Here is a 26,368-nt window from a genome sequence, read left to right as displayed (position 1 = left end):
TATCACATCCTTTACTTGGGCAAGAGCTCACTGGAACTAAGTACCAGGCACCTCACATTTTCTATTGTTTGAGTTTCTGCACCATAGAATATTAGCCAGTGGTGTAAAGTACTTAAGTTGTTTTTTGGGGGGTATCTTTACTATTTTTATTTTTGACAACTTTTACTTCACTACATTCCTAAAGAAAATGATGTACTTTTTTACTCTATACATTTTCCCTGACACCCAAAAGTACTTGTTACCTTTTGAATGCTTAGCAGGACCAAAATGGTCCAATTCACACACTTATCAAGAGAACATCCCTGGTCATTTTACTGGGGAATTTTTACTTGAGTCATTTCCTATCAAGGGATCTTTACTTTTACTCAAGTATGACAGGTGAGTACTTTTTCCACCACTGATATTAGCTCAAAGGTTTTGCAGAGTTGTTGCATCTACGTATAAACCCTATCGGCACTCAAAATGAGTACATAACCTTTTTCAGTACAAGTCGAGCACTTTACATATTGAATTAATTCAAAAATAAATATTGAACCAAGAGGCTCACTCTTATCGGTCCAACAAGCAGGACAACTGTTTCATATAGATAATTCTCTGTTGGAATGAAGCCAGACACGTCCAAAAAAATCACTGTTGAATAAACATGAATATGTCACCTGATAATTCATCTATTTGGGGTAAGGGCCTATATGATTGGACACGCTTCTTGACAGGTCTTGGCTAGAAGGGATACAGTTTATGTCACATTGGCGTGAACAATTATTTGTTTTGCTTTTTAGCTACCCCTAATCCCTTTCCTAACATTTATCTAATTCTCCTAACCTGCTACGTTACTTATCCATACATGCTGCGTAAGTTCTAACCTGCTACAAAAAGTTAATTCTGACAAACTGTATCCCTTCTAGCCAAAACCCTCTTGACGTGGCATTGCTTCCCGCAGCCATGTTTTGTTTGCTACGTTGTCATCCTACGTTGTGTGCGGGGCGCTGTACACTCACTGTCACCAGTAGCAGTGTAGAACTCGTCTGAGGATATCAGGTAGCTAAATATTCTGCTATTTGCTTTAACTGTTGACTTAGCAATATCTTTAATGTATGTGTTTTCACAATTTATTCGTATTTTGAATCTAATTCTTAGCTGACAAAGTGTAGTTTGGCTGTTAGTTGAAGCAGGGTGAAAACAGGTTTGACACATTGCATTGGCATTCGCGGGTGCCGGTGGTTTAGTTAACGGCGTAACGTTAGCTAGTTAACGTACTGCTTGTTAACATGCCATGGTGAAAGCACTTTTGACTTTGGCACATTTTTTGTTGTTGTTATAACTAGGATATCCACCCTGAAACATTAAACATTTGGTTTTGGCGTTCCCGTGTTATGTAGTTAGCTAGCCAGTCAGCTACCTACCACGCTAGCTAACTTTAACGTTAACAGTATTTAGCTAGCTACAGTAATGTTGTTGTAGGTGGAGTGACTTGCTGTGTATATTCAATCAAAACAGCTTTGCTTGTAATCCAGCAACAGTTTGTAAAGCCTGTTGATTGATTCACCATTGATTTCATTTGATTCAGGTCAGCTTGTTAGTTAGATAAAAGCCCAATACAGTCAGTGTTAGAATTTTGAAATACCTTTTTGTTAGCCTAACTACATAAGGATTTGTGATCATTTCCATCTCTGATAATCTCATCTGGTCAAATATTGTGTCTGGAGAAAGCAAAGGTAAGTGATGGTTCAGTACAATGAGTTTACTTGCCAACTAAACTAACGTTATGTATACCCTTCTATTTATTCAGATTCAGAGTGTGTTTTCAAAGTAAGTTATTTTAAACAGATTTGATCAGTGAGTGAAAAAGTGGGTCACAGTCAGGATCATATTCTGGTCTTTAGTTCTAGCCATGGTTTAGCCCCAGTTATGACACATTCAAATTGGTAGTAAGTGTGCTGGAGTGTAACGTTATGCTCAAAGTCCTAAAGGATATCTCAAGACTCAGAACAGATAACTAGGCTAATAAAAACAGCCAAGCCAGGCAATTAAAATAATTTATTACATTTGTAAAGTGATTTTCATTTTACAGAATAATCTCAAAGTGCATAAAAAACACATAAAGAATAATAAATAACAAAAAGGAAGGGGGGAGAAATAGATTTTAAAAAATTATCATATCATATCATGCAGTGCAGTGGACTATTATATAATTCATGCTATGTGGAAATATCCAATACAATCATGACCATAAAATGTATAGCCTATTGCAATAACACGCAGACACACCTTTCCCTCCCTCTGTCTGCAGTTCTCGGAGGGTGCTATGGCGACCTTCCCGGAGTTTATTGCACAGAATGAGGAGCGTGATGGGGTGCGCTTCAGCTGGAATGTCTGGCCCTCTAGTCGTCTGGAGGCCACCCGCATGGTGGTCCCCGTTGCCTCTCTGTTCACCCCCCTGAAAGAGCGTCCAGAACTGCCCCCCATCCAGTATGAGCCTGTGCTGTGTAGCAGGGTGACCTGCCGCGCTGTCCTCAACCCCCTCTGGTAAGTGAGGCAACAATCCTCATTCACTTACTTATACATAGGGTTGCAAAATCTGGGTAACTTCCTGGAAAAACAGGGAATTGGGGGAAAGTTAAAGCAAATTATTCGCTGTTCTCTCTTTTCCTCATTCACTTATACTTATGAATTTATAACTGTCATCGTCAGGTGATTTGTACTGAACATATCCTTGGTCAATCTTCAAAAGGTTCACATGTAACCCACTGATAAAATAATTGTAGCCTAAACTGTTTGGTCCTTCTCTCTTTGAACTCTATCAATTGGTCTCTCAACCTAGCCAAGTGGATTACAGAGCCAAACTGTGGGCTTGCAACTTCTGCTATCAGAGAAATCAGTTTCCTCCTACCTATGCTGGGATATCAGATGTCAACCAGCCAGCTGAGCTGCTGCCACAGTTCTCCACCATTGAATATGTGGTCCAGGTAAGGTTTCCATTTGATCACAGCTATCTAGATAACCAGCCATCACTCAAAATAAGGACATTTTATTATATATATTTTTTGAACAAATACAGTATTTTGGTTGAATCTAAATTAGATATAGGCCTTAATTTTGATACGTTTTAGTAAAGATTCAACAACAGATAATTGCATACCTACCTCTGTTATCTCTCCTACAGAGATTCATTAGTTCTCATTTAGAACATAAAATCAAGCATGCAATGCCATGGCTCTGAGTTTGCCTTCCCTGGCCCCCACAGAGAGGTCCCCTGATGCCGCTTGTCTTCCTATATGTGGTGGACACCTGCATGGAGGACGAGGACCTGCAGGCTCTGAAAGAGTCCTTACAGATGTCCCTGTCCCTGCTGCCTCCTACGGCCCTGGTGGGCCTCATCACCTTTGGACGCATGATCCAAGTCCACGAGCTGGGCTGCGAGGGCATCTCCAAGAGCTACGTCTTCAGGGGAACCAAAGACCTCAATGCCAAACAATTGCAGGAGATGCTGGGGTTGACCAAGCCCACTGCTGCACAGGCAGGACGGGGACCACAAGCTCCACAGGCCCCCCTCTCCAACAGGCAAACCACTCTACATAGCTACAGCATTGTTTTGACTTGGCAGTACATATACTAAAATAATTTGGTGACACAAAAAAGTCTTACTTTAGAACTTATTTCCATTTTGTTGTTGCTTAGATTCCTCCAGCCAGTCCAGAAGATTGACATGAACCTGACAGACCTGCTTGGAGAGCTGCAGAGAGATCCCTGGCCTGTCACTCAGGGAAAACGGCCCCTCCGCTCGTTAGGATCAGCCATGTCCATCGCTGTTGGCTTGCTGGAGGTAAGACCTGGATAGAAATATAACTTACCTCACTGCAGACCTGGGTTCAAATAGTATTTTAAATATTTCAAACACTTTGGCTTGATTGATTTTGCCTGGCACAATTGCACCAATGGCAGCCTCCCGAGTGGCGCAGTGGTCTAAGGCAGTGCCACTAGAGATTCTGGGTTCGAGTCCAGGCTCTGTCGCAGCCGGCTGCGACCGGGAGACCCATGGGGCAGCAGGTAGCCTAGTGGTTAGAGCATTGGCCAGTAACCGAAAGGTGCTATATCGAATCCCCGAGCTGACAAGGTAAAAATCTGTCGTTCTGCCCCTGAACAAGGCAGTTAACCCACTGTTCCTAGGCCGTCATTGTAAATATGAATTTGTTCTTAACTGACTTGCCTAGTTAAATAAAGGTTAAATAAAATAGAAACTGTCCCAGTGTCGTTCGGGGAAGGTTTGACCGGCAGGGATGTCCTCGTCCCATCGCGCTCTAGCGACTCCTGTGGCGGGCCGGGCGCAGTGCTCGCTGACACAGTCGCCAGGTGTACGGTGTTTCCTCCGACACATTGGTGCGGCTGGCTTCCGGGTTAAGTGGGCATTGTGTCAAGAAGCAGTGCGGCTTGGTTGTGTTTCGGAGGACGCACGGCTCTCGACCTTCGCCTCGGGAGTTGCAGCGATGAGACAAGACTGTAGCTACCAATTGGATACCACGAAATTGGGGGGGGGGAATATATATATATATATATAAACTACACCAATGGAAAAAGTTGTGAAAGTGCGAACTCTGTCCAACTGGCATCCCAGGCAGACTCAAGCAAGCACTTGCAAAGTGTTTTAAAGGTTTAGAAAACTATATGATTTGTGATTAAAATACTATGTTCCATATTTCAATGACACCATTTTCAATATTACTGTTTGTCAAATCAGCCTCCCCATACTATTTCAAATTCATATTTCCCTGTGTTCCGCTGTATGAAGTGGGATTTGTAAGATTTAAAACTATTACGCTGTGGTAATGGGGTCATGATTACAGGCTTTAGTCATTGTTTGGTTGATTGTTTACTTAGCTTCATAGAAATGTTTTGTAATAGTGTCCCTTTTTTCCACCATCCATTCCCCTTCTAGTGCACCTTCCCTAACACTGGGGCACGCATCATGACCTTTATCGGTGGGCCAGCCACTCAGGGCCCAGGCATGGTTGTAGGAGATGAGCTGAAGGCCCCTATTCGCTCCTGGCATGACATTGAGAAGGACAATGCCAAGTTCATGAAGAAGGGGACCAAAGTAAGTTTGTCTCAACCTTTTGACTTTGCCTGTTATTTAGATGGGTTTACCATGATCTGAACTTTTTTCAGGTCTGTTGCCACTGTCTGTAAATGATGATTAAATGCTCAAGTAGTCTTTTACAGCACATTAAAGTGAGACAACCAGTTAATGGCTAGGTGTGTTTTTTTGTTGTTGCATAAATTACAAACAGGCATTTCTTAATTCTCTATATTATATTGGATCCTCTTTTTGTCCTGCTCCTGTATAAAGTTTGGATATGTGTAAAAACCCTTTCCTTCATTTTCAGCATTACGAGGCGTTGGCGAGCCGTGCTTCCACCAATGGCCACATCATAGACATCTATGCATGCGCTCTGGACCAGACTGGACTGCTGGAAATGAAGTGTTGTTCCAATCACACTGGGTGAGAACTCTTTTTCTGTTTGGTGAACTTCCGTCTGAAATGGCACCCTATTCCCTATATAGTGCACTACATTTGACCAGGGCTCTGGTCAAAAGTAGCCCACTATATAGGGAATAGAATGCCATTTGGTACACAGACACACGTAAATCACTGGCTTCTCCCATAGTGAGAGGAGAGTTTGACCTCAGATCTTCTCCTCCAGTGCTCTCCTCTGATGCTTTGAGGAGGAAGGAATCAACGAAAAGCTTCTGAGATTCACCCTATGTATCGTTGAACTCGTTCGCGTATATATGTTTTTGCAGAGGCTACATGGTGATGGCGGACTCTTTCACCACCTCACTATTCAAACAAACCTTCCAGAGGGTTTTTACCAAAGATGTGTCTGGAGCCTTCAAGATGGCCTTTGCAGGCACTCTGGAGATAAAGGTAGAACCATTGCACCGACTGGCTCTATCTGAAATGGTACCCTGCTTATAGAGTGTACTACTTAGTAGTGCACTATACAAATCCTTCAGAAAGTTTTCATACCCCTTGACTTGTTCCACATTTTGTTACAGCCTGAATTCAAAATATATTAAAAAAATAATTCTCACCCAGCTACACACAATACCCTGTAATGACAAACTGAAAACATGTTTAGATATTTTTGCAAATGTATTGAAAATAAATACATAAGTATTCACAACCCTGAGTCAATACTTTGTAGACACACCTTTTGTGGCGATTACAGCTTTGAGTTGTCTTGGGTATGTCTATCAGCATTTGCAAAAATACATTTGAAAAAATGTCTAAACATGCTTTCACTTTGTCATTATAGGGTATTGTGTGTAGATTGGAGAGAGAAAATATATATTTAATAGATTTTGAATTCAGGCTGTGATGAGCTATGCCTGTTTTTTTCCAGACATAGCGCTTTGCATTCAGACCAAAGAGTTTTAGTAGTGTGTAAATCTGGATATTGGAACAGAGCCACATTGATAGGTGATTTGATCCATTAAACATTATGGAAAATATCATATTTCTTAACCTTTTCACCAAATAGAATTGTACGCAAAATGCAAATACAGTTGAAGTCGGAAGTTTACATACACCTTAACCAAATACATTTAATCTCAGTTTTTCACAATTCCTGACATTTAATCCTAGTAAAAATTCTCTGTCTTAGGTCAATTAGGATCACCAGTTTATTTTAAGAATGTGAAAATTTCAGAATAATAGTAGAGAGAATTATTTATTTAAGCTTTTATTTCTTTCATCACATTCCCAGTGGGTCAGCAGTTTACATACACTCAATTAGTATTTGGTAGCATTGCCTTTAAATTGTTTAACTTGGGTCAAATGTTTCGGGTAGCCTTCCACAAGCTTCCCACAATAAGTTGGGTGAATTTTGACCCATACCTCCTGACAGAGCGGTGTAACTGTGTCAGGTTTGTAGGCCTCCATGCTCGCATACGCTTTTTCAGTTCTGCCCACAAATTTTCTATGGGATTGAGGTCAGGGCTTTGTGATGGCCATTCCAATACCTTGACGTTGTTGTCCTTAAGACATTTTGCCACAACTTTGGAAGTATGCTTGGGGTCATTGTCCATTTGGAAGACCCATTTTCGACCAAGCTTTAAATTCCTGACTGATGTCTTGAGATGTTGCTTCAATATATCCACATAATTTCCATCCTCATGATGCCATCTATTTTGTGAAGTGCACCAGTCCCTCCTGCAGCAAAGCACCCCCACAGCATGATGCTGCCACCCCCGTGCTTCACGGTTGGGATGGTGTTCTTCGGCTTGCAAGCCTCCCCTTTTCCTCCGAACATAACAATGGTCATTATGGCCGAACAGTTCTATTTTTGTTTCATCAGACCAGAGGACATTTCTCCAAGAAGTACAATCTTTTTCCACATGTACAGTTGCAAACCGTAGTCTGGCTTTTTTAATGGCGGTTTTGGAGCGGTGGCTTTTTCGTTGCTGAGCAGCCTTTCAGGTTATGTCTATATAGGACTCGTTTTACGGTGGATATAGATACTTTTGTACCGGTTTCCTCCAGCATCTTCACAAGGTCTTTTGCTGCTGTTCTGGGATTGATTTGCACTTTTCTTACCAAAGTACGTTCATCTCTAGGAGACAGAACGCGTCTCCTTCCTGAGCGGTATGACGGCTGCGTGGTCCCATGGTGTTTATACTTGCGTACTATTGTTTGTACAGATGAACGTGGTACCTTCAGGCGTTTGGAAATTGCTCCCAAGGATGAACCAGACTTGTGGAGGTCTACAATAGTTTTTCTGAGGTCTTGGCTGATTTCTTTTGATTTTCCCATGATGTCAAGCAAAGAGGCACTGAGTTTGAGGGTAGGCCTTGAAATACATCCACAGGTACACCTCCAATTGACTCAAATGATGTCAATTAGCCTAGCAGAAGCTTCTAAAGCCATGACATAATTTTCTGGAATTTTCCAAGCTGTTTAAAGGCACAGTCAACTTGGTGTATGTAAACTTCTGACCCACTGGAATTGTGATATAGTGAAATAATCAGTCTGTAAACAATTGTTGGAAAAATAACTTGCATCATGCACAAAGTAGATGTGTTAACTGACTTGCCAAAACTATAGTTTGTTAACAAGAAATTTGTGGAGTGGTTGAAAAATGAGTTTTAATGACTCCAACCTAAGTGCATGTAAACTTCCGAATTCAACTGTATGTTGTAATATCATCGGTCCTTCTTAATTTCAGACATCTCGAGAGATCAAGATTTCAGGAGCCATCGGGCCATGTGTGTCATTAAATGCCAAAGGACCGTGTGTATCTGAAAATGTGAGTCCACTTCAAATACATAGACCAGTGCCCTAATACTCTACAGGGCAATTCCATGTTAACGGTACTCAGTGTATGCCAAACAAAAATCATTGATTTTCAAAAATTAAAAAAAATCTATGCAGAAGGACTACTTTTATCAATTTACACTGAACATGGTACAACAACATTTACTGGAAGAACTGTACAGATGCAAAGTTTAACAGAATTTCTGTAAAATCTCCCTTAGTTTGTGACCACGTTTCCCCAAAACTCTGTTAAATATTTGCTCTGAATTAAGATGTCTGCAGAAAGAATGTGGTGTCAGCTGACACCTTGACTCTGAAAACCATCTATTTTGGTTATTGAACTTCACTGAACAAAAATATAAACACAACATGTAAAGTGTTGGTCCCATGTTTCATGAGCTGAAATAAAAGATACCAGAAATTTTCCATATGCACAAAAAGCTCATTTATCTCAAATGTTGTGCACAAATTTGTTTACATCCCTATTAGGGAGCATTTGTCCTTTGCCAAGATAATCCATCCACCTGACAAGTGTGGCATATCAACAAGCTGACTAAGCAGCATGATCATGACACAGGTACAACTTGTGCTGGGGACAATAAAAAGCCACTCTAAAATTTGCAGTTGTCACACAGCACAATGCCACTGATGTCTCAAGTTTTGAGGTAGCGTGAAATTGACATGCTGACTGCAGGAATGTCCACCAGAACTGTTGCCAGAGATTTGAATGTTTAAATTCTCTACCATAAGCCGCCTCCAATGTTGTTTTAGAGAATTTGGCAGTACGTTCAACCGACCTCACAACCTCAGACCAAGTGTATGGCGTAGTGTAGGCGAGCGGTTTGCTGATGGTATAAGCTACGGACAACGAGCACAATTTGTATTTTATCAATGACAATTTGAATGCACAGCGATACTATGACGAGATCCTGAGGCCTATTGTCGGGCTATTCATCCGCAGCCATCACCTCATGTTTCAGCATGATAATGTCGCAAGGATCTGTACACAATTCTTGGAAGCTGAAAATGTCCCAGTTCTTCCCATGGGCTGCACACTCACCAGACATGTCACCCATTGAGCATGTTTGGGATGCTCTGGATTGGCATGACAACAGCGTGTTCTAGTTCCCGACAATATCCAGCAACTAATGCACAACCGTTGAAGAGGAGTGGGACAACATTCCACAGGACACAATCAACAGCCTGATCAACTCTATGCGAAGGAGATGTCACGCTGCATGAGGCAAATGGTGGTCACACCAGATACTGACAGTTTTTTTGTTTTTAGGGTTTCTGTGACCAACAAATGCTTATCTGTATTCCCAGTCATGTGAAATGCATAGATTAGGGCCTAATGAATTTATTTCAATTGACTCATTTCGGTATATGAACTGTAACTCAGTAAAATCTTTGAAATTGTTGCATTTTATATTTTTGTTCAGTATACATTAAGTGAAGTGGATTTACACCCCTGGTAATGGAATTTCATCATGGGTCCCTGATCTGTACTAGACAGAAATGCTTAATTATGGATATGAATGTCATTCTCTTCACGGTGATGTGTCCTAAATAGTCCAAGAGCCACCCACTAAAAATCTGTTGTTCCGTGACCCAGGAAACCAAACTGAAACGTTTCAACATCATTATCTATAGATAATGTTATGAATATGAACACTATGATTCAAAACTTGTAAAAGTTGCATATTCATTTATTTTTCCTAGAAGTTCAGATTTTTAGCATCGAAATCATAGCACATCTTTGGGTAATTTCCCAAGCAACGTTCTAACGTTACTATGTTTCACCTTGGTTTTACATTTGTATAACACTGGCACACAAAACACCGAACTATTTGTTTGTTCAGTGTTCGTCCTTGCATAAGCAACATATGTTGCCAGTCCTTTACTGATCCAGATGTACCCCTAAATGTTTTAACCATGTACAGTGGTTTTCTTAGTTAATATAAGATGTTTTGGCAGCTGTTTTTAGCCTAAAAGGGCCGTCATTGATTTTGCCTGCAAGCCAAACTAAAGACAGCACAAAGTTTACTAGCCAACACAGCTCTCGAAATATTCAAGGCCCCAATAGCTACATAAAGCGCTGTTCTGCCATCTGAGAAAAATACATTTAGTATCTTTCAACAGCTTCTTATCTCGTAATATTTCACGGCACAAGGCAATGTTTCTTAAACTTACAGAAAGCAGATTTTTTTTCTTCTAAATATAAATGTTGATATTCGTTGTCAGCGGTCTTTACTCCAACATTAATGTGTTTTGATGTATTTATAATACCTTTTATTAAGTATTTTTATTATGTTTTCGAAGACCCCTTTTCCATCTATTGACAAGAAATCAAAGCCTTTGCTTATTCTAATTTTTTTTAAAGATGGAAATGGTGAAAACATATATTCCTTAATTTCTCAAATATACTCTTATCTTACATTTGAAATGCTGCTATGAACTTCACATGTTGGTGCTCATGGGTCCTTTTCAATGGAAATGTACATCCATGACCTACATCCATGAGCAGATATGCAGAACAGTACAGTAATCTTTTTTGGGATAATACTTTTATCTGGTTGAACCTTTTTTGTAATTGAAGTTGTCCAGAATGTTGTGTCCTGAATTTCTACTGAAGGACATCCCTTTCTGATCCCTTCTAGAACAATGTCATTCTGATTATGAAAACTTCTGTCTGTTTCCAAACAGGAAATTGGAACAGGGGGCACCTCTCAATGGAAGATCTGTGGTCTTGATCATAACACCACTCTGGCAGTGTACTTTGAGGTGGTCAATCAGGTATGCGTTCATATTACACACTCTGAATTCTGATCACTAAGCTACTTGTCAAGTGCCATGTTTTGCATTCTGTTGTGATCAGGAGTGAGAAGGAAGGATCCTGAGTAGTCGTTTTATATCACACAAATCTGAGATTAGGCGGCCCACGGAGCCATGTTTGCCAAGAGCATCTGCTAAATGACTAAAATGCAAATGTTACACTTGTACCAAAGATTTAGATAATTGAATTGCACCACCAGATGGCATACTAGCTATTCTATTACTATGATATTCTACTGCTGTACTGGCCAGTTGCATCACTATGCCACCAGATGGTGTGCTCGTATATGAAACCACTATGGCCTCTTTATAAAGCGTACCAACAGTAGCTAGCACAAGATGGTTCTGAAATGTTATTGAGATGATCACATTCACTCTAACCCAATATTTTCAGTTTTGCTAATCTGGTAGATTTAATCTGGTAGCTAGATGTCAATGATTTTAGACTCAGTGTTGCCCAAGGTATATTCATTAAGGAAGAACACAATTGACATTTTATGAATCAGTATTATTTGTTTTGATGAATATTTATTGACTGTAAACGGATTGACTTAATCTCTGACAGTGTTGTTTGTCTATAAACAGTTTAGCACAGTCGGCTGTGTAATTCAAATATTGTAGTTTAACATTGTAGTTCAAACAGACAGTGTAAGTTGTAAGCAAACTTTTTTCATCTGAAACTGAACAGATAGGATAGCTATGTCAGTCTTGGTGTATGGCCACTAAGGACCACAATGATGTCACATTCGTCAAACAGGAGACTGTTGCCTCTTGTCGCCACAGTGATCCTTGGTATAGTCCTCCCTTGTTGATTAGTCCCAACCTTTCATTTAATTCATTAATTTGTATTTATTTAGCCAGGATAGTAACAATTGCCACTGTTTTCCAGAGAGTCCTGGGATCCATAAAATCAAGTATGTAGTTAGTCTAGTAATTTTAACAGATGGTTCCGCAGTGACAGACCTGGTCCAGTGTAATGCCCTTACTGTCCCCAGTGTCTTTACTATCCTCCATGGTCACCTCCGACATGGATCTAGTCTCTGGTGAACCTGGCTTGGAGTCGTCTGACCAGAGTGAAGGCTTGGCGATGTGGTGGTGGTGATTATGGCTCACTATCTCCAGTTGGATGGCGGTGCGATGTGGGTGGGAGTTCTTCAGCCGGTGCTGAAGCAGCTGGCGTATTTTATTCAAGCTTTTCCGCAGAGCCGCTCTGTACCGCCTGAGAGGGATAGAGAGAAATGGGGAGAGCAAGATGTAGAGGGGGGGAAGAGAAAGAAATAGACGGAGATGGAGATTGAATCAGAGAGAGAGAAAAGCCACCATTAACCATAACATCTGTAGTGCAGCCAGAAACAACTCTGCTCCCACACTGAGAAGCTCATTTCATCATCTCAAACTCTCAGCTATTTCACCTCTCAGCAGCCCTCATTTAGAAATGTATTGGAGCTAGCTTCTCAATTCGCTCTGACTTTGGTTTCAAGTGGCTATTGAGGGGCCTTCATATTATTACGTTATATCATCTGCACAAGATTGAGCCTTATTCTTGAGATATGGAGGGAAATTGGATTAGTCTTCATATTTTTTGAATAAGGGAGAATGACAGTATATTATTGAATGACTGTTTGGGCTATTGGCTATTCCCTACATCTGGCTCATGGAGTTGATCATTAATCAATTCCCTCTGATTTTGGTTTCATGTGGCAATTGATGGGCCACAAGGATATTGAGGGGCTTTATATTGAGGTGTAACAGCTTCATAAGATTGAGCCTTATTCTTCTTGGCATTGAAATGACTCTTTATATTTCTGTGACTGTTTGTTTGGGGCTATTGCTCTATAACTTACATCTGCGTCATGGAGTTGATCCATGGGTTGAGTGCGGAGGTGAAGAGGACGAGCCAGGTGGCTACGGCTGAGGTTGCTGCTGGAGGTTCATGGCCACTAAACGTCTCATAGAAACAGGTGGCGATGTAAGGCAGCCAGCACACCAGCAGGAACACTGACAATGGAGAGAATTAAGACGGGAGATTATTCGAGTAATTACGTAAAAAATATATATTAGAAGAGCGAGTAATCTTATTGAAATGCGGTATTAGATTAATTCCGGTAACATTACATGTTGATATGAAGAAGTCTATTTAGTGTGTGTGGTATATATTTATTTATTTATTTATTTTCAAAAATAACTGACCTTATTGTAGTGTGTCATGTTTTTATAAACTGGGTTGTTTGAGCCCTGAATGCTGATTGGTAGACAGCCATGGTATATCAGACTGTATACCACGGGTATGACAACATGTATTTTTAATCTTCTAATTACGTTGGTAACCAGTTTATAATAGCAATAAGGCACCTCGGGGGGTTGTGATATATGGCCAATATACCACGGTTAAGGGCTGTGTCCAGGCACTCCGCGTTGCGTCGTGCTTAAGAACAGCACTTAGCCGTGGTATATTGGCCATATACCACACCCCCTCGGGCCTTATTGTTTACTTATAGCACATTGACAATTTCAAAAAGACTGATTTTGACCAGTTACAAATGTAGCCTACAGAAAAATGTCAATAATAACAGCCACTGATGGACCTTGAAATGTTATCTGCTTTTGTTCCGTACATAAAAGGCTTTTAATCTGTGTATCTGCTCAGTGCTCAGAATGACCATATATCTCAAATGCCTTGCTTTGTCTGAATACAGCACCAAACCGAGAGTTTCACTGTACTATTCACAAGGTTAGAACTGGTATGTAACCACCAATGAGACTCACCCACAGTTGCCACCATCACTATGGAGCTCCTGAAGTAGCTTTTAGCAGGGACATAAAAACAGTGCTGGTCGTTGCAAACAAACGTCCCTCGGCGCACCTGTTTCCTCGCAATATACACAATGTACGCATACATGGAGCACATGATGAGTATGGGTGCTATGATCCCGACCACGATGAAGAGCAGACTGAAGCCCCTGTAGTCTGGCTGGAAGCTGGGGGCACACAGGAACCTGGTGCTGCTGTAGGTGTAGCGGCCGAAGCCCAGCAGTGGCAAGGCTGCGTTGATCAGGCCGTAGAGCCACACCAGGACCAGCACCACCCTGGTCCTCCTGGCCGTGCAGATGGTGCTGTAGCTCAGGGCGAAGCAGATCTCTGTGAACTTGTCGACGGTGGCCCAGGTCAGGGAGTGGATAGAGCCCAGCTGAAGGAGCAGGTAGAGGAAGGCGCTGCCCTGGCAGAGGTACCCGTCGCTGGGGTAGCCCTGCGGCCTGAGCAGGCTGTTGTGGGCTCCGAAGGGGATGGTTGAGAGACCCAGGGCGAGGTCACTCAGGCAGAAGCTCAGGGTCAGGGCCCAGGTTTCGGTATGGAGCTCCTTGTTGAGAAGAACCACCAGAAGTAGAACCACGTTACCACACACAGAGAACAGACTGGACACCACCATCAGAGCTGCATATACCAGGGCCACCGGCTGCATCCTCCCGACCTCCTGGTGGAAGAGAAGTCCTTTCTGGGCTGCCTGGCTGCTCGTTCTCCTCCCGCCTGGTTCAGGCCATGAGCTCCCACTGACCCGACTGGCTGGCTGACTGACTGAGGTTGAAGTGTGAAGTCATGTTATCCTGTGTGTGTCGTGGGCTGGTCCTCGGGGGGGACTCTAGGGAACTGGTTGTTGTGTCAGTCTCCCGCTGTGCTCTGGGAGGGGAGGCTCCAAGTCCTCTAGCTGTCCTTCGAAGGGCTGAGCTAGCTCCTCTCTGCCTCGCTGTACACCATCTCTACCTCAGATTGAAGCAGGGAGGGTGAAACAGCCCGGCACACCCCCCTCTCAAGCAGCAGAACTATGAGAACCGAAATATTCAGCCCTAATGGTGTAAGTACGGAGGCAAACAGTCAAGGAGCTGGTGTGTGGATACGCAGCCTTGTGAGGGAGAGAGAGGATGTAGAGGAGTTGTGCTGCCTGTGTAAACAGAAGCTTGAGATCCAATATCCTCTCCTCCACTGTAATGGCTGCCGCACAGTTAATGAGCCATTTGACTCTGGAGTGTTGTTGGGATAATTGGCAAGAAGTGTGCCTCTAATTCAATTTAAGTGCCCAATCATTCATTATTGCCTTTCTGCTTTAAGCCCCCTCATATAACCTAATTATTTAAATTCTTCTGGAAGTTGTTATTCCTCTCTGGCTGTCCATAAGGCCGTAGCAGTTGTGTGTGTTTTGTACACGGCAAATTATTTGAATAAAACTCACCGGCAAGAACCACGTACATTTGCTTATATAGATGGGTAATTTACATTTATGATCATCACAGCATTTTTATAGAATGTGCACTTCTAATGGGATGACTTTCTAATGATTCTTTCCTAACTGTTTTTGTCTCTGTAGCATAATGCACCTATTCCCCAGGGGGGCCGAGGGGCAGTCCAGTACGTCACACAGTACCAACACTCCAGTGGACAGAAACGCATCCGAGTCACCACCACCGCCAGAAAGTAAACATATATATATATACAGTGGGGAGAACAAGTATTTGATACACTGCCGATTTTGCAGGTTTTCCTACTTACAAAGCATGTAGAGGTCTGTCATTTTTATCATAGGTACACTTCAACTGTGAGAGACGGAATCTAAAACAAAAATCCAGAAAATCACATTGTATGATTTTTAAATAATTAATTTGCATTTTATTGCATGACATAAGTATTTGATCACCTACCAACCAGTAAGAATTCCGGCTCTCACAGACCTGTTAGTTTTTCTTTAAGAAGCCCTCCTGTTCTCCACTCATTACCTGTATTAACTGCACCTGTTTGAACTCGTTACCTGTATAAAAGACACCTGTCCACACACAATCAAACAGATTCCAACCTCTCCACAATGGCCAAGACCAGAGAGCTGTGTAAGGACATCAGGGATAAAATTGTAGACCTGCACAAGGCTGGGATGGGCTACAGGACAATAGGCAAGCAGCTTGGTGAGAAGGAAACAACTGTTGGCGCAATTATTAGAAAATGGAAGAAGTTCAAGATGACGGTCAATCACCCTCGGTCTGGGGCTCCATGCAAGATTTCACCTCGTGGGGCATCAATGATCATGAGGAAGGTGAGGGATCAGCCCAGAACTACACGGCAGGACCTGGTCAATGACCTGAAGAGAGCTGGGACCACAGTCTCAAAGAAAACCATTAGTAACACACTACGCCGTCATGGATTAAAATCCTGCAGCGCACGCAAGGTCCCCCTGCTTAAGCCAGTGCATGTCCAGGCCTGTCTGAAGTGTGACCATCTGGATGATCCAGAGGAGGAATGGGAGAAGGTCATGTGGTCTGATGAGACAAAAATAGAGCTTTTTGGTCTAACTCCACTCGCCGTATTTGGAGGAAGAAGAAGTATGAGTACAACCCCAAGAACACCATCCCAACCGTGAAGCATGGAGGTGGAAACATCATTCTTTGGGGATGCTTTTCTGCAAAGGGGACAGGACGACTGCACCGTATTGAGGGGAGGATGGATGGGGCCATGTATTGCGAGATCTTGGCCAACAACCTCCTTCCCTCAGTAAGAGCATTGAAGATGGGTCGTGGCTGGGTCTTCCAGCATGACAACGACACGAAGCACACAGCCATGGCAACTAAGGAGTGGCTCCGTAAGAAGCATCTCAAGGTCCTGGAGTGGCCTAGCCAGTCTCCAGACCTGAACCCAATAGAAAATCTTTGGAGGGAGCTGAAAGTCCGTATTGCCCAGCGACAGCCCCGAAACCTGAAGGATCTGGAGAAGATCTGTAGGGAGGAGTGGGCCAAAATCCCTGCTGCAGTGTGTGCAAACCTAGTCAAGAACTACAGGAAACGTATGATCTCTGTAATTGCAAACAAAGGTTTCTGTACCAAATATTAAGTTCTGCTTTTCTGATGTATCAAATACTTATGTCATGCAATAAAATGCAAATTAATTACTTAAAAATCATACAATGTGATTTTCTGGATTTTTGTTTTAGATTCCGTCTCTCATAGTTGAAGTGTACCTATGATAATAATTACAGACCTCTACATGCTTTGTAAGTAGGAAAACCTGCAAAATCGGCAGTGTATCAAATACTTGTTCTCCCCACTGTATATATACACACACACATTACAGATTTGTCTCACTTCAGATCAAAACTTACACAAACATATGGATTTGATTCATCATTAAGAGCACATCTTCTTTTCAAGTAAATCCTGGACTTAAGGTTTATCTGCCACTTTTTTCATTCCACTATGGAGCTGCATCTGCAAGCTCACCTTGTTTCCATAGCAACACGGTAGGGGTAAAGTGTTTGTTGTGTTGTCTTCTCCCCTGATCAGAGGAGGAGATGGTCTTGGTTGTTAGTGTCAAACGTGTATTTAGAAGACACTGACTGAGCCTTGTCGGTCATGTGACTACTGTAAAGACTCTCAATGGGTTACGATCAATGTTGCACTTCATGTTTGTTAGCATGAGACGTGTTTTATTTGTTTTATTTAACCTTTATTTAGCTACAATGCTTAACATGTGACAGGGCAGTACCTAGAGGAAATGTGTGTAGAAAAAGTCATTCCCAGGCTGTTTTAAAAGATCAGTTCAATTTATCTAGACTTAAATTACAGTATGGGATTTCATTTACCAGCTTTATTATGGCAAGGGGCTTTTCAATGCCAAGGTAACCAGAACTGTAACATCTGACGTAATGTCCCTGAACTAATTTATCCATACAATTTATGGTATAGATTGTGTTGGTATTACTTTTTCATTGTGGAGGAGAACCTTACAAACAAACAAGTGTGTCAAATGATCGACAATGCTTATGTAGGTTGTTTCTCTCTTGAGCTCTCTCCTCACTCTCTTTCTCTCCCCCCCCACCTCAGCTGGGCAGATGCAGGGACCCAGATCCAGAGTATTGCAGCATCATTTGACCAGGAGGCTTCAGCCATCCTGATGGCTAGACTGGCTGTGTACCGCGCTGAGACCGAGGAGGGCCCTGACGTGCTTCGCTGGCTGGACAGGCAGCTCATCCGGCTGGTAAGACCGAGACAGGGCAAAGTAGCAATTTCCAGGCTAGCAGGCACAGGGAAATTGTGGGATTAAGTGTGACATTTTGAAGTGTGGACTCAGTGGCAGGCAGGGTTTATAATGTGTTTGAATTGCCTTTTTTCCTCTCCGTTCTAGTGTCAGAAGTTTGGAGATTATCATAAGGATGATCCAAACTCTTTCCGCTTCTCAGAAACCTTTTCTCTCTATCCCCAGGTAAGTGATCATGGGCTGAGAGGCTGGTTGGCTCTTTAGTGGAACGACAGTTGTAGCTAGTACATTCTTGGCCAAAAGTTTTGAGAATGACACAAATATACAGTTTCACAGTCTGCTGCCTCAGTTTGTATGATGGCAATTTGCATATACTCCAGAATGTTATGAAGAGTGATCAGATGAATTGCAAAGTCCCTCTTTGAACTTTGAAATGAACTGAATCCCCAAAAAACATTTCCACTGCATTTCAGCCCTGCCACAAAAGGACCAGCTGAGATCATGTCAGTGATTCTCTCGTTAACACAGGTGTGAGTGTTGACGAGGACAAGGCTGGAGATCACTCTGTCATGCTGATTGAGTTCGAATAACAGACTGGAAGCTTCAAAAGGAGGGTGGTGCTTGGAATCATTGTTCTTCCTCTGTCAATCATGGTTACCTGCAAGGAAACACATGCCGTCATCATTGCTTTGCACAAAAAGGGCTTCACAAGCAAGGATATTGCTGCCAGTAAGATTGCACCTAAATCAACCCTTTATCGGATCATGAAGAACTTCAAGGAGAGTGGTTCAATTGTTGTGAATGCTTCAGAGTGCCCAAGAAAGTCCAGCAAGCGCCAGGACCGTCTCCTAAAGGTGATTCAGCTGCGGGATCGGGGCACCACCAGTACAGAGCTTGCTCAGGAATGGCAGCAGGCAGGTATGAGTGCATCTGCACACACAATGAGGCGAAGACTTTTGGAGGATGGCTTGGTGTCAAGAAGGGCAGCAAAGAAGCCACTTCTCTCCAGGAAAAACATCAGGGACAGACTGATATTCTGCAAAAGGTACAGTGATTGGACTGATGAGGACTGGGGTAACGTCATTTTCTCTGATGAATCCCCTTTCCGATTGTTTGGGGTATCAGGAAAAAGCTTGTCCGGAGAAGACAAGGTGAGCGCTACCATCAGTCCTCTGTCATGCCAACAGTAAAGCATCCTGAGACCATTCATGTGTGGGGTTTTTTCTCAGCCAAGGGAGTGGGCTCACTCACAATTTTGCCTAAGAACACAGCCATGAATAAAGAATGGTACCAACACATCCTCCGAGAGCAGCTTCTTCCACCCATCCAGGAACAGTTTGGTGACGAACAATGCCTTTTCCAGCATGATGGAGCACCTTGCCATAAGGCAAAGTGATAACTAAGTGGCTCGGGGAACAAAACATTGACTTGTGGTCAATCCTCAAGAGGTGGGTGGACAAACAAAACCCACAAACTCCAAGCATTGATTATGCAAGAATGGGCTGCCATCAGTCAGGATGTGGCCCAGAAGTTAATTGACAGCATGCCAGGGCAGATTGCAGAGGTCTTGAAAAAGAAGGGTCAACACTGCAAATATTGACTCTTAGCATCAACTTCATGTAATTGTCTATAAAAGTCTTTAACCCTTATGAAATGCTTGTAATTATACTTCAGTATTCCATAGTAACATCTGACAAATATCTAAAGACACTGAAGCAGCAAACTTTGAAAATTAATATTTGTGTCATTCTCAAAACTTTTGGCCACGACTGTACACAGATGTATGATAAATATCTTTGAGCTAACATCTTTATTTTAAAGTAATCTTTCGGGCTTTTTTTTAAAGCACATTATAGCTTTTCCTTTGTCCCTCAGTTTATGTTCCACCTAAGAAGATCTCCTTTCCTGCAAGTGTTCAACAACAGCCCAGATGAGAGCTCATACTACAGACACCAGTTCATGCGTCAGGACCTGACCCAGTCTCTCATCATGATACAACCCATTCTCTACGCCTACTCCTTCAACGGGCCCCCAGAGGTAAGACCTGACAGACAGACAGACGGACGGACGGGACGCAAGGACGGACGGACGGGGCTCACGGACGGGAGGGGACACGGGGACTGGGGACACACACACGGAGACACACATTTTTATTTCTATTGAAAAATGAAATTTGCTTTCCTTCCTCTTTATAAACATAAATCATGGATGCTTTGGCTTACTGTACGAGCTAGTCTTATGTATTAAATGTCAAGACCGCAATCTCTGACTTTCTCACCTCCCTCCCACTCACATTCTGCAGGCTTAGCTGTGTTGCCTAGGTCAACAGAGAGAGAGCACTAATACCTCGGTCCTTTTCTTACAGATAAGCTTGAGGTTATGTTTTTAATGATGTGAGTGTAGTGTGTGAGTACAGTAGTGTGTTCCGGACCAGCGCTCCTTTCAGTGCAATTATCAACAGTGTGGATTTTAACACCTTACAGAGTGACAGCGTAGTACACACCTCTCTGAAAAGGGTAAGTTATTTAACACTGCTTAATCCTTAAGAGTCTAAGCCGGGGGAGAGATCATTTAGCTATTACCAAGGATCACTTAGCTATTTGGTTTAGAATTTTAGGACCCCTTAAGGTATATAAAAAATATATATATACACTACCAATCAAAAGTTTAAGAACACCTACTCATCCAAGGGTCTTTCTTTATTTTTATTATTTTCTACATTATAGAATAATAGTGAAGACATCAAAACTATGAAATAACACCTATGGAATCATCGCTGCAGAATGCTGTGGTAGCTATGCTGGTTAAGTGTGCCTTGAATTATTAATTAATCACAGATGGTGTCACCAGCAAAACACCATCACACCTCCTCCATGCTTCATGGTGGGAACCACACATGCGGAGATCATCCGTTCATCTACTCTGCGTCTCACAAAGACACGGCAGTTGGAACCAAAAATCTCACATTTGGACTCATCAGACCAAAAGGACAGATTTCCACCGGTCTAATGTCCATTGCTTGTGTTTCTTGGCCCAAGCAAGTCTTCTCTTCTTATTGGTGTCCTTGAATCTGTCGTTCTTCCCCTGAGCAAGGCAGTTAACCCACTGTTCCCCGGGCGCCGAAGACACGGATGTCGATTATGGAGGGTTGGGTTAAATGCAGAAGACTCATTCAGTTGTACAACTTACTAAGTATCCCCCTTTCCTTTTCCTAGTAGTGTTTTTTTTGTTGCAATTTGACCATGAAGGCCTGATTCACGCAGTCTCCTCTGAACAGTTGATGTTGAGATGTGTCTGTTACTTGAACTCTGAAGCATTTATTTGAGCTGCAATTTCTGAGGCTGGTAACTTTAATGAATCATGAGAGACAGTTTCATCATAGCGCTTGATGGTTTTTGCGACTGCACTTGAAGAAACTTTCAAAGTTCTTGAAATATTCCAGATTGACTGACCTTCATGTCTTTAAAGTAACAATGGCCTGTCGTTTCTCTTTGCTTATTTGAGCTGTTCTTGCCATAATATGGACTTGGTCTTTTACCAAATAGGCCTATCTTCTGTATACAACCCCTACCTTGTCACAACACAACTGATTGGCTCAAATGCATTAAGAAGGAAAGAAATTCCACAAATTAACTATTAACAAGATACACCTGAATGAAAAAGGAAACCGCACACTGCTCTTGATAGTATCACTGATCTTTAATAAGCTTGCATACCAGAGTTCTGACGAAGGCCGTGAGGCCGATATGTAAGCTTATTAAAGATCAGTGATACTATCAAGAGCAGTGTGCGGTTTCCTTTTTCATTCATCTTGTTCAACTGTTGCTATGCACCTGCAAAAAGTTTGCTCAGATGTGCGAGTGCCTTTTGAATTTTGAACAAGGTACACCTGGTAATTGAAATACATTCCAGGTGACTACCTCATGCAGCTGGTTGAGAGAATGCCAATAGTGTGCAAAGCTGTCATCAAGGCAAAGGGTGGCTACTTTGAAGAATATCAAATATAAAGTATATTTAGATTTGTTTAAAACTTTTTGGGTTATTACATGATTCCATGTGTGTTATTTAATAGTTTTGATGTCTTCACTATTATTCTACAATGTAGAACATAGTAAAAAATAAAGGAAAAACCCTTAAATGAGTAGGTGTGTCCAAACCTTTGACTCGCACTGCTTGTTGGGGTTGCAGTGTAAAACGGAGAACACCTTCGTGAGAGTCTTATCTTTCCATAGAGGGGTCATAATAGTTCTGACGGTACAGACGTTTTCATGAGAATACCGATTTTTGGGATCTATCATGGTCAGACAAACCCAGCAACAAAAACAAGATTTCTCTAGCTTAAGATGACAGATTTTTTTCATTATGCTAATTAGATTTTGCCGTGGGAGCAGACCCACTCTAGGGGTTAAGTCCCAAATGGCAACCTAATATCTGTAGTCCACTACTTTTGACCTGGGCCAATGGTCCTCTAGTCAAAGATGGTGCACTTCGTTGGAAATAGGGTGCCATTTGGGACTCAGCCTTGTCATCTGGCTCTATCAGATGTAATGCATGTAACCAGGAGACACAGCGCTTCAGCTGTTTATTTTTTTTAGATTAACAGAGACGTAAGTGCCTCTCAAATGGCACCTAGTCCCTATGCAGTGCACTACTTCTGACCAGGGCTTACCATATAAGGAATAGGGTGCCATTTGGGATGCAATGCTAATGTTTTCCGTCTTGACTCTGTCCGCTCCTGCCTGTTAAACATTGAAAGAGTAATATTCTTCTCCGTGTCTTTGCCCCTTGTCAAGCAGATGGCGTTAAGTATAAACAGAGCCACTGTTTCTTTCTGCGCTGTTTCTGTGTCCTTTAAAACGGCAACCACACTATAAAAGATAGACAGAAGTTATACTGCGACCTATCAAGATCATCCATCTTTGTATTTTTTGTACCTGAGTTTGGGGTTGGTGTGTTGTGACCTTGAGAGCTTGTTTTGGAAGGAAAAATGCCAGTATTGTGACGTTCCTATCAGTGTCTGGGATTAAACCCCCACCCCTCTAATCCTCAACAAACCTGGTTTAATCTTGAAACGGCATTATTGATTGGAGCTGAATTAGAATGATACCATACAGTTTGGAGGGCAGTGGTTTAAAACAGTATCTCCTTTCTCGCCTTTTAGCCTGTGTTCAGCATCCTTCTTATTGTATCATTTCAAGGTGGTGTAAAATTGTAAACGTTTTTTTCTTTTCTCCTAGCCTGTGTTGCTGGACAGCAGCAGTATTCTTCCTGATCGCATCCTTCTCATGGACACCTTCTTCCAGATCCTCATCTACCATGGAGAGGTACATTCATCAGTCATCCAATCATAATCAACATGCCCATTCACAGACTACTTGAAAACTGTCCTCATCAGTGACAGGACACGACCCTCCATGTCCTCCTCATGGTCTCACCACTCACACAGCTACGATCTATACACGCGGAGAGAGGTGGCTCTCTATCAAGTGATTCTATCGTAACACTAGACTGATTTCCTTTCTGGTTGCAGCCAGATACTTTTGTACTTATTTGACATTTGTGAATAGATGGGTGAGCGATCAATACAGACAGATCTTCAATGTAATGTCAGAGTGGGGTTCAATGGCCAAGAGTCCAGTGAGACGCACTATTATGAAGAAAGCGACTGTGTTTCCTATTGAAATCAAATCCTATGTCAGGTATTGCTATTGAAGTCGAGCAAAACCAATCTGCTCCTTTAGACTTGTCTCTAATTTCTCAGCTCTGTAAAGGTCTAAATGTAACTCTTCATGTCTTCAGGACCGCACTGACTGTTCCCGTTCCCTCTCTCGTTCTTTCTCTCCCTCTCTTCTCTCTCTCGCCTCCCCGTCTCTCTGTAACCCTCTCTGTCTATCCATCAGACTGTGTCTCAGTGGCGTAAGGCAGGCTACCAGGAGTTGCCAGAGTACGAGAACTTCCGCCACCTGCTGCAGGCTCCTGTGGACGACGCCCAGGAGATCCTCCACAGCCGCTTCCCTATGCCCCGCTACATAGACACAGAGCACGGCGGATCACAGGTGTGTGTGTGTGTACACACACACAAACATTTCTTAGAATGTCAACTGTGAAGTCTATTGAACCTCCTGTATTGATGTTCTTGTTGTGTTCTAGGCTCGTTTCCTGCTATCTAAAGTAAACCCATCACAAACCCACAATAATATGTATGCATGGGGCCAGGTAAGACTTCATTTTCTACTGTCATTTGCCCAGGAACTAGAATATACTGTAAATTAAAAAGTACACATTTCTAAGGATGGTGTTATTTGTATGGTTTTGTTAAGGCAGAGCATGTTGCTATTTTGAATGGCGTGTATTGTATGTGTGTAATTATGTGTGTGTTAGCACTAATGAGAGGAAAGAGTCCCTGCACTTGGTTTTCAAGGCTTACAGCTGCTACCACTGCTTATTAGAGGAGACACACAGTGGACATGTGGAACCTTCTGGATTGTTACATGGACACAGTCACACGCACTCTTGAGAGACACACAATTCTTCTCTTGTTCTTGACTCTTGTTCTTGATTTTTCTACAACTCCTACTTGTTGTCAGTTTAAAGTCTGAACAAATGAGGTGTAGTCCTCCCACTTTTTTTGTGTGTGTGGAGAAAGGTGTAACTAGTTTCCAAGATTATATAAGGGAAATTCCAAACCAATGATTGCTGTGGAATTGCCCATAACTGAATCCCACTCTCCTCCTGTCTGTGTGTAGGAGTCAGGTGCTCCGATCCTGACGGATGACGTCAGTCTCCAGGTGTTCATGGACCACCTGAAGAAGCTGGCTGTGTCCAGCGCAGCCTGAGACTCAGACCGACGCCATGGTAACCACTGAGCATCATCAACCCGAGTACTATATGAACCCAGTTTTGCTCAACAGTAGTCAACTGATGCTATTATACATGGGAGTGAACAACCAAAAGAGAATACCTCTTTCTCCTTTTTATATTGAAAACCAACAGCTTTGTACAGGAAAGGGACTATGTACAGAGAATGATCTGCAGTATAGCCTTTTTATGACACTATTGTAAAAAACAAAAGAAAACATCAGTTGCCTACTAGCTAAATGTTTGGTCCCAGATCAGTATTAATCGTAAGATGAGTCTGGTATTCATGTACTTTTCCCCCAGAACACTAATTAACCCAGCATCCAGTCAGTTATTTTATTGTGATGCCCAATGGAGTTACTTTATATTACATTTTCTGTTTCTATTTAAAAAATGATATATGTATCTTGTATCAGAGAAATATCTAATATTATCATCCAGTCAGTCAGAGACGTCATAGTTGTAGGCTACAGAAAGAGAACAAGTGGGTGTCGTCGGTTGGTACAGATTGGAGAATCCAATACAATGGTATCTAATTAGAGCTAAGTGTTTTTTGTTCTTCTCCCTGCGTACGCCACAGCATAATGGGTTATTTCAGACCTTTTAGTGTGTGCTGTCTAATTCATGTTAGTCATTCATATCAAACACTCATTGTGGTTAAAAAAAAACTAAGAAACATGATAGTATACTATACAGACTGTGGTACTAACATGCTCCAACCTACAGAGTATAGCAGGGTATGAAAGCTGCCTTTTCTCTGGATCTGATATAATTTCTGAAACAGTGTTATTTCTGACATTTCTAATAAAATACCTTGTTAAAATACATTTTTGTTTGTGTTTTAACATTTGTTATCTGATTTACTGTGAGGTTTAACTAGTAGTCGTATCTGTTTTTATTAACTTGTATGTTTGTACATGCCACTGTCCTTGAAATTGTAAGTAACAATCACAAACTGAACTGAAGAGAGAACCACCAAAGTACATGGCAAAATGTTATTTTGTGAAAAGTTAAGTCGATTTGAGATTCAGTCATTCAAGGAAAGCATAATAGAACATTGAATCAAAGAAAGCAGGCTAGAACATCCATAGCACTGCTATAGATACAAAGCTAGTCTCTGAGATAACCAACAGAGCACAGCATACCTCACTGAACTCTCAGAGGTTATCTATTTACAGAGGGAGTGCATTCACTGTGTGGCCTTTCAGTTGTACAATAACACCACAGCCATTTTGCTTCAGCTTTTCACTGGAGCAGACCAAAATGTATCTATTGTTACTCAATAAAGTCTGGTTTACAAACGCTCAATTACACAACCTGAAATTACATTTGAAAAGATGAGTCGGCTTTTGC

At 42.1% G+C, this 26,368-nt stretch overlaps 2 protein-coding genes across 2 annotated transcripts; one reads left to right on the top strand and one right to left on the bottom strand.

Moving 5' to 3' along the window:
• Positions 1-898: 898 nt before the first annotated feature.
• On the top strand, positions 899-25,842 carry LOC139553302 (protein transport protein Sec23A). Its single transcript, XM_071365487.1, has 18 exons — positions 899-1,038; positions 2,291-2,526; positions 2,822-2,966; positions 3,245-3,561; positions 3,679-3,823; positions 4,934-5,092; positions 5,382-5,497; positions 5,800-5,923; positions 8,223-8,303; positions 11,018-11,107; positions 15,507-15,613; positions 18,004-18,157; positions 18,305-18,382; positions 20,033-20,194; positions 23,395-23,481; positions 24,058-24,213; positions 24,308-24,373; positions 24,904-25,842. Exons 2-18 carry the CDS (start codon positions 2,306-2,308, stop codon positions 24,991-24,993), a joined length of 2,298 nt encoding a protein of 765 aa, XP_071221588.1. The 5' UTR covers positions 899-1,038; positions 2,291-2,305; the 3' UTR covers positions 24,994-25,842.
• LOC139553303 (melatonin receptor type 1B-A-like) lies at positions 11,953-14,743 on the bottom strand. Its single transcript, XM_071365488.1, has 3 exons — positions 13,913-14,743; positions 12,991-13,144; positions 11,953-12,365 (listed from the first exon to the last, which is right to left on the bottom strand). The coding sequence occupies exons 1-3, from the start codon at positions 14,604-14,606 to the stop codon at positions 12,083-12,085; spliced, it is 1,131 nt and encodes a 376-aa protein (XP_071221589.1). The 5' UTR covers positions 14,607-14,743; the 3' UTR covers positions 11,953-12,082.
• Positions 25,843-26,368: the final 526 nt, after the last annotated feature.

This window comes from Salvelinus alpinus, chromosome 25, assembly GCF_045679555.1.
Source record: "Salvelinus alpinus chromosome 25, SLU_Salpinus.1, whole genome shotgun sequence".
Classification (NCBI taxonomy): Eukaryota; Metazoa; Chordata; class Actinopteri; order Salmoniformes; family Salmonidae; genus Salvelinus; species Salvelinus alpinus.
The sequence above is the reverse complement of the archived record's forward strand: the minus strand, read 5'-3'. Positions and strand labels throughout refer to the sequence as shown.

Excerpts from the sequence above, each read along its gene's own strand:
- LOC139553302 (XM_071365487.1), top strand. The coding sequence starts at position 2,306 with ATGGCGACCTTCCCGGAGTTTATTGCACAGAATGAGGAGCGTGATGGG. Across the intron at positions 5,498-5,799 it reads TGTTGTTCCAATCACACTGG|AGGCTACATGGTGATGGCGG; the intron begins GTGAGAACTCTT and ends ATGTTTTTGCAG. Across the intron at positions 11,108-15,506 it reads ACTTTGAGGTGGTCAATCAG|CATAATGCACCTATTCCCCA; the intron begins GTATGCGTTCAT and ends TTGTCTCTGTAG.
- LOC139553303 (XM_071365488.1), bottom strand. The coding sequence starts at position 14,606 with ATGCAGCCGGTGGCCCTGGTATATGCAGCTCTGATGGTGGTGTCCAGT. Across the intron at positions 13,145-13,912 it reads AGTGATGGTGGCAACTGTGG|TGTTCCTGCTGGTGTGCTGG; the intron begins GTGAGTCTCATT and ends CTCCATTGTCAG. Across the intron at positions 12,366-12,990 it reads ATCAACTCCATGACGCAGAT|GCGGTACAGAGCGGCTCTGC; the intron begins GTAAGTTATAGA and ends TATCCCTCTCAG.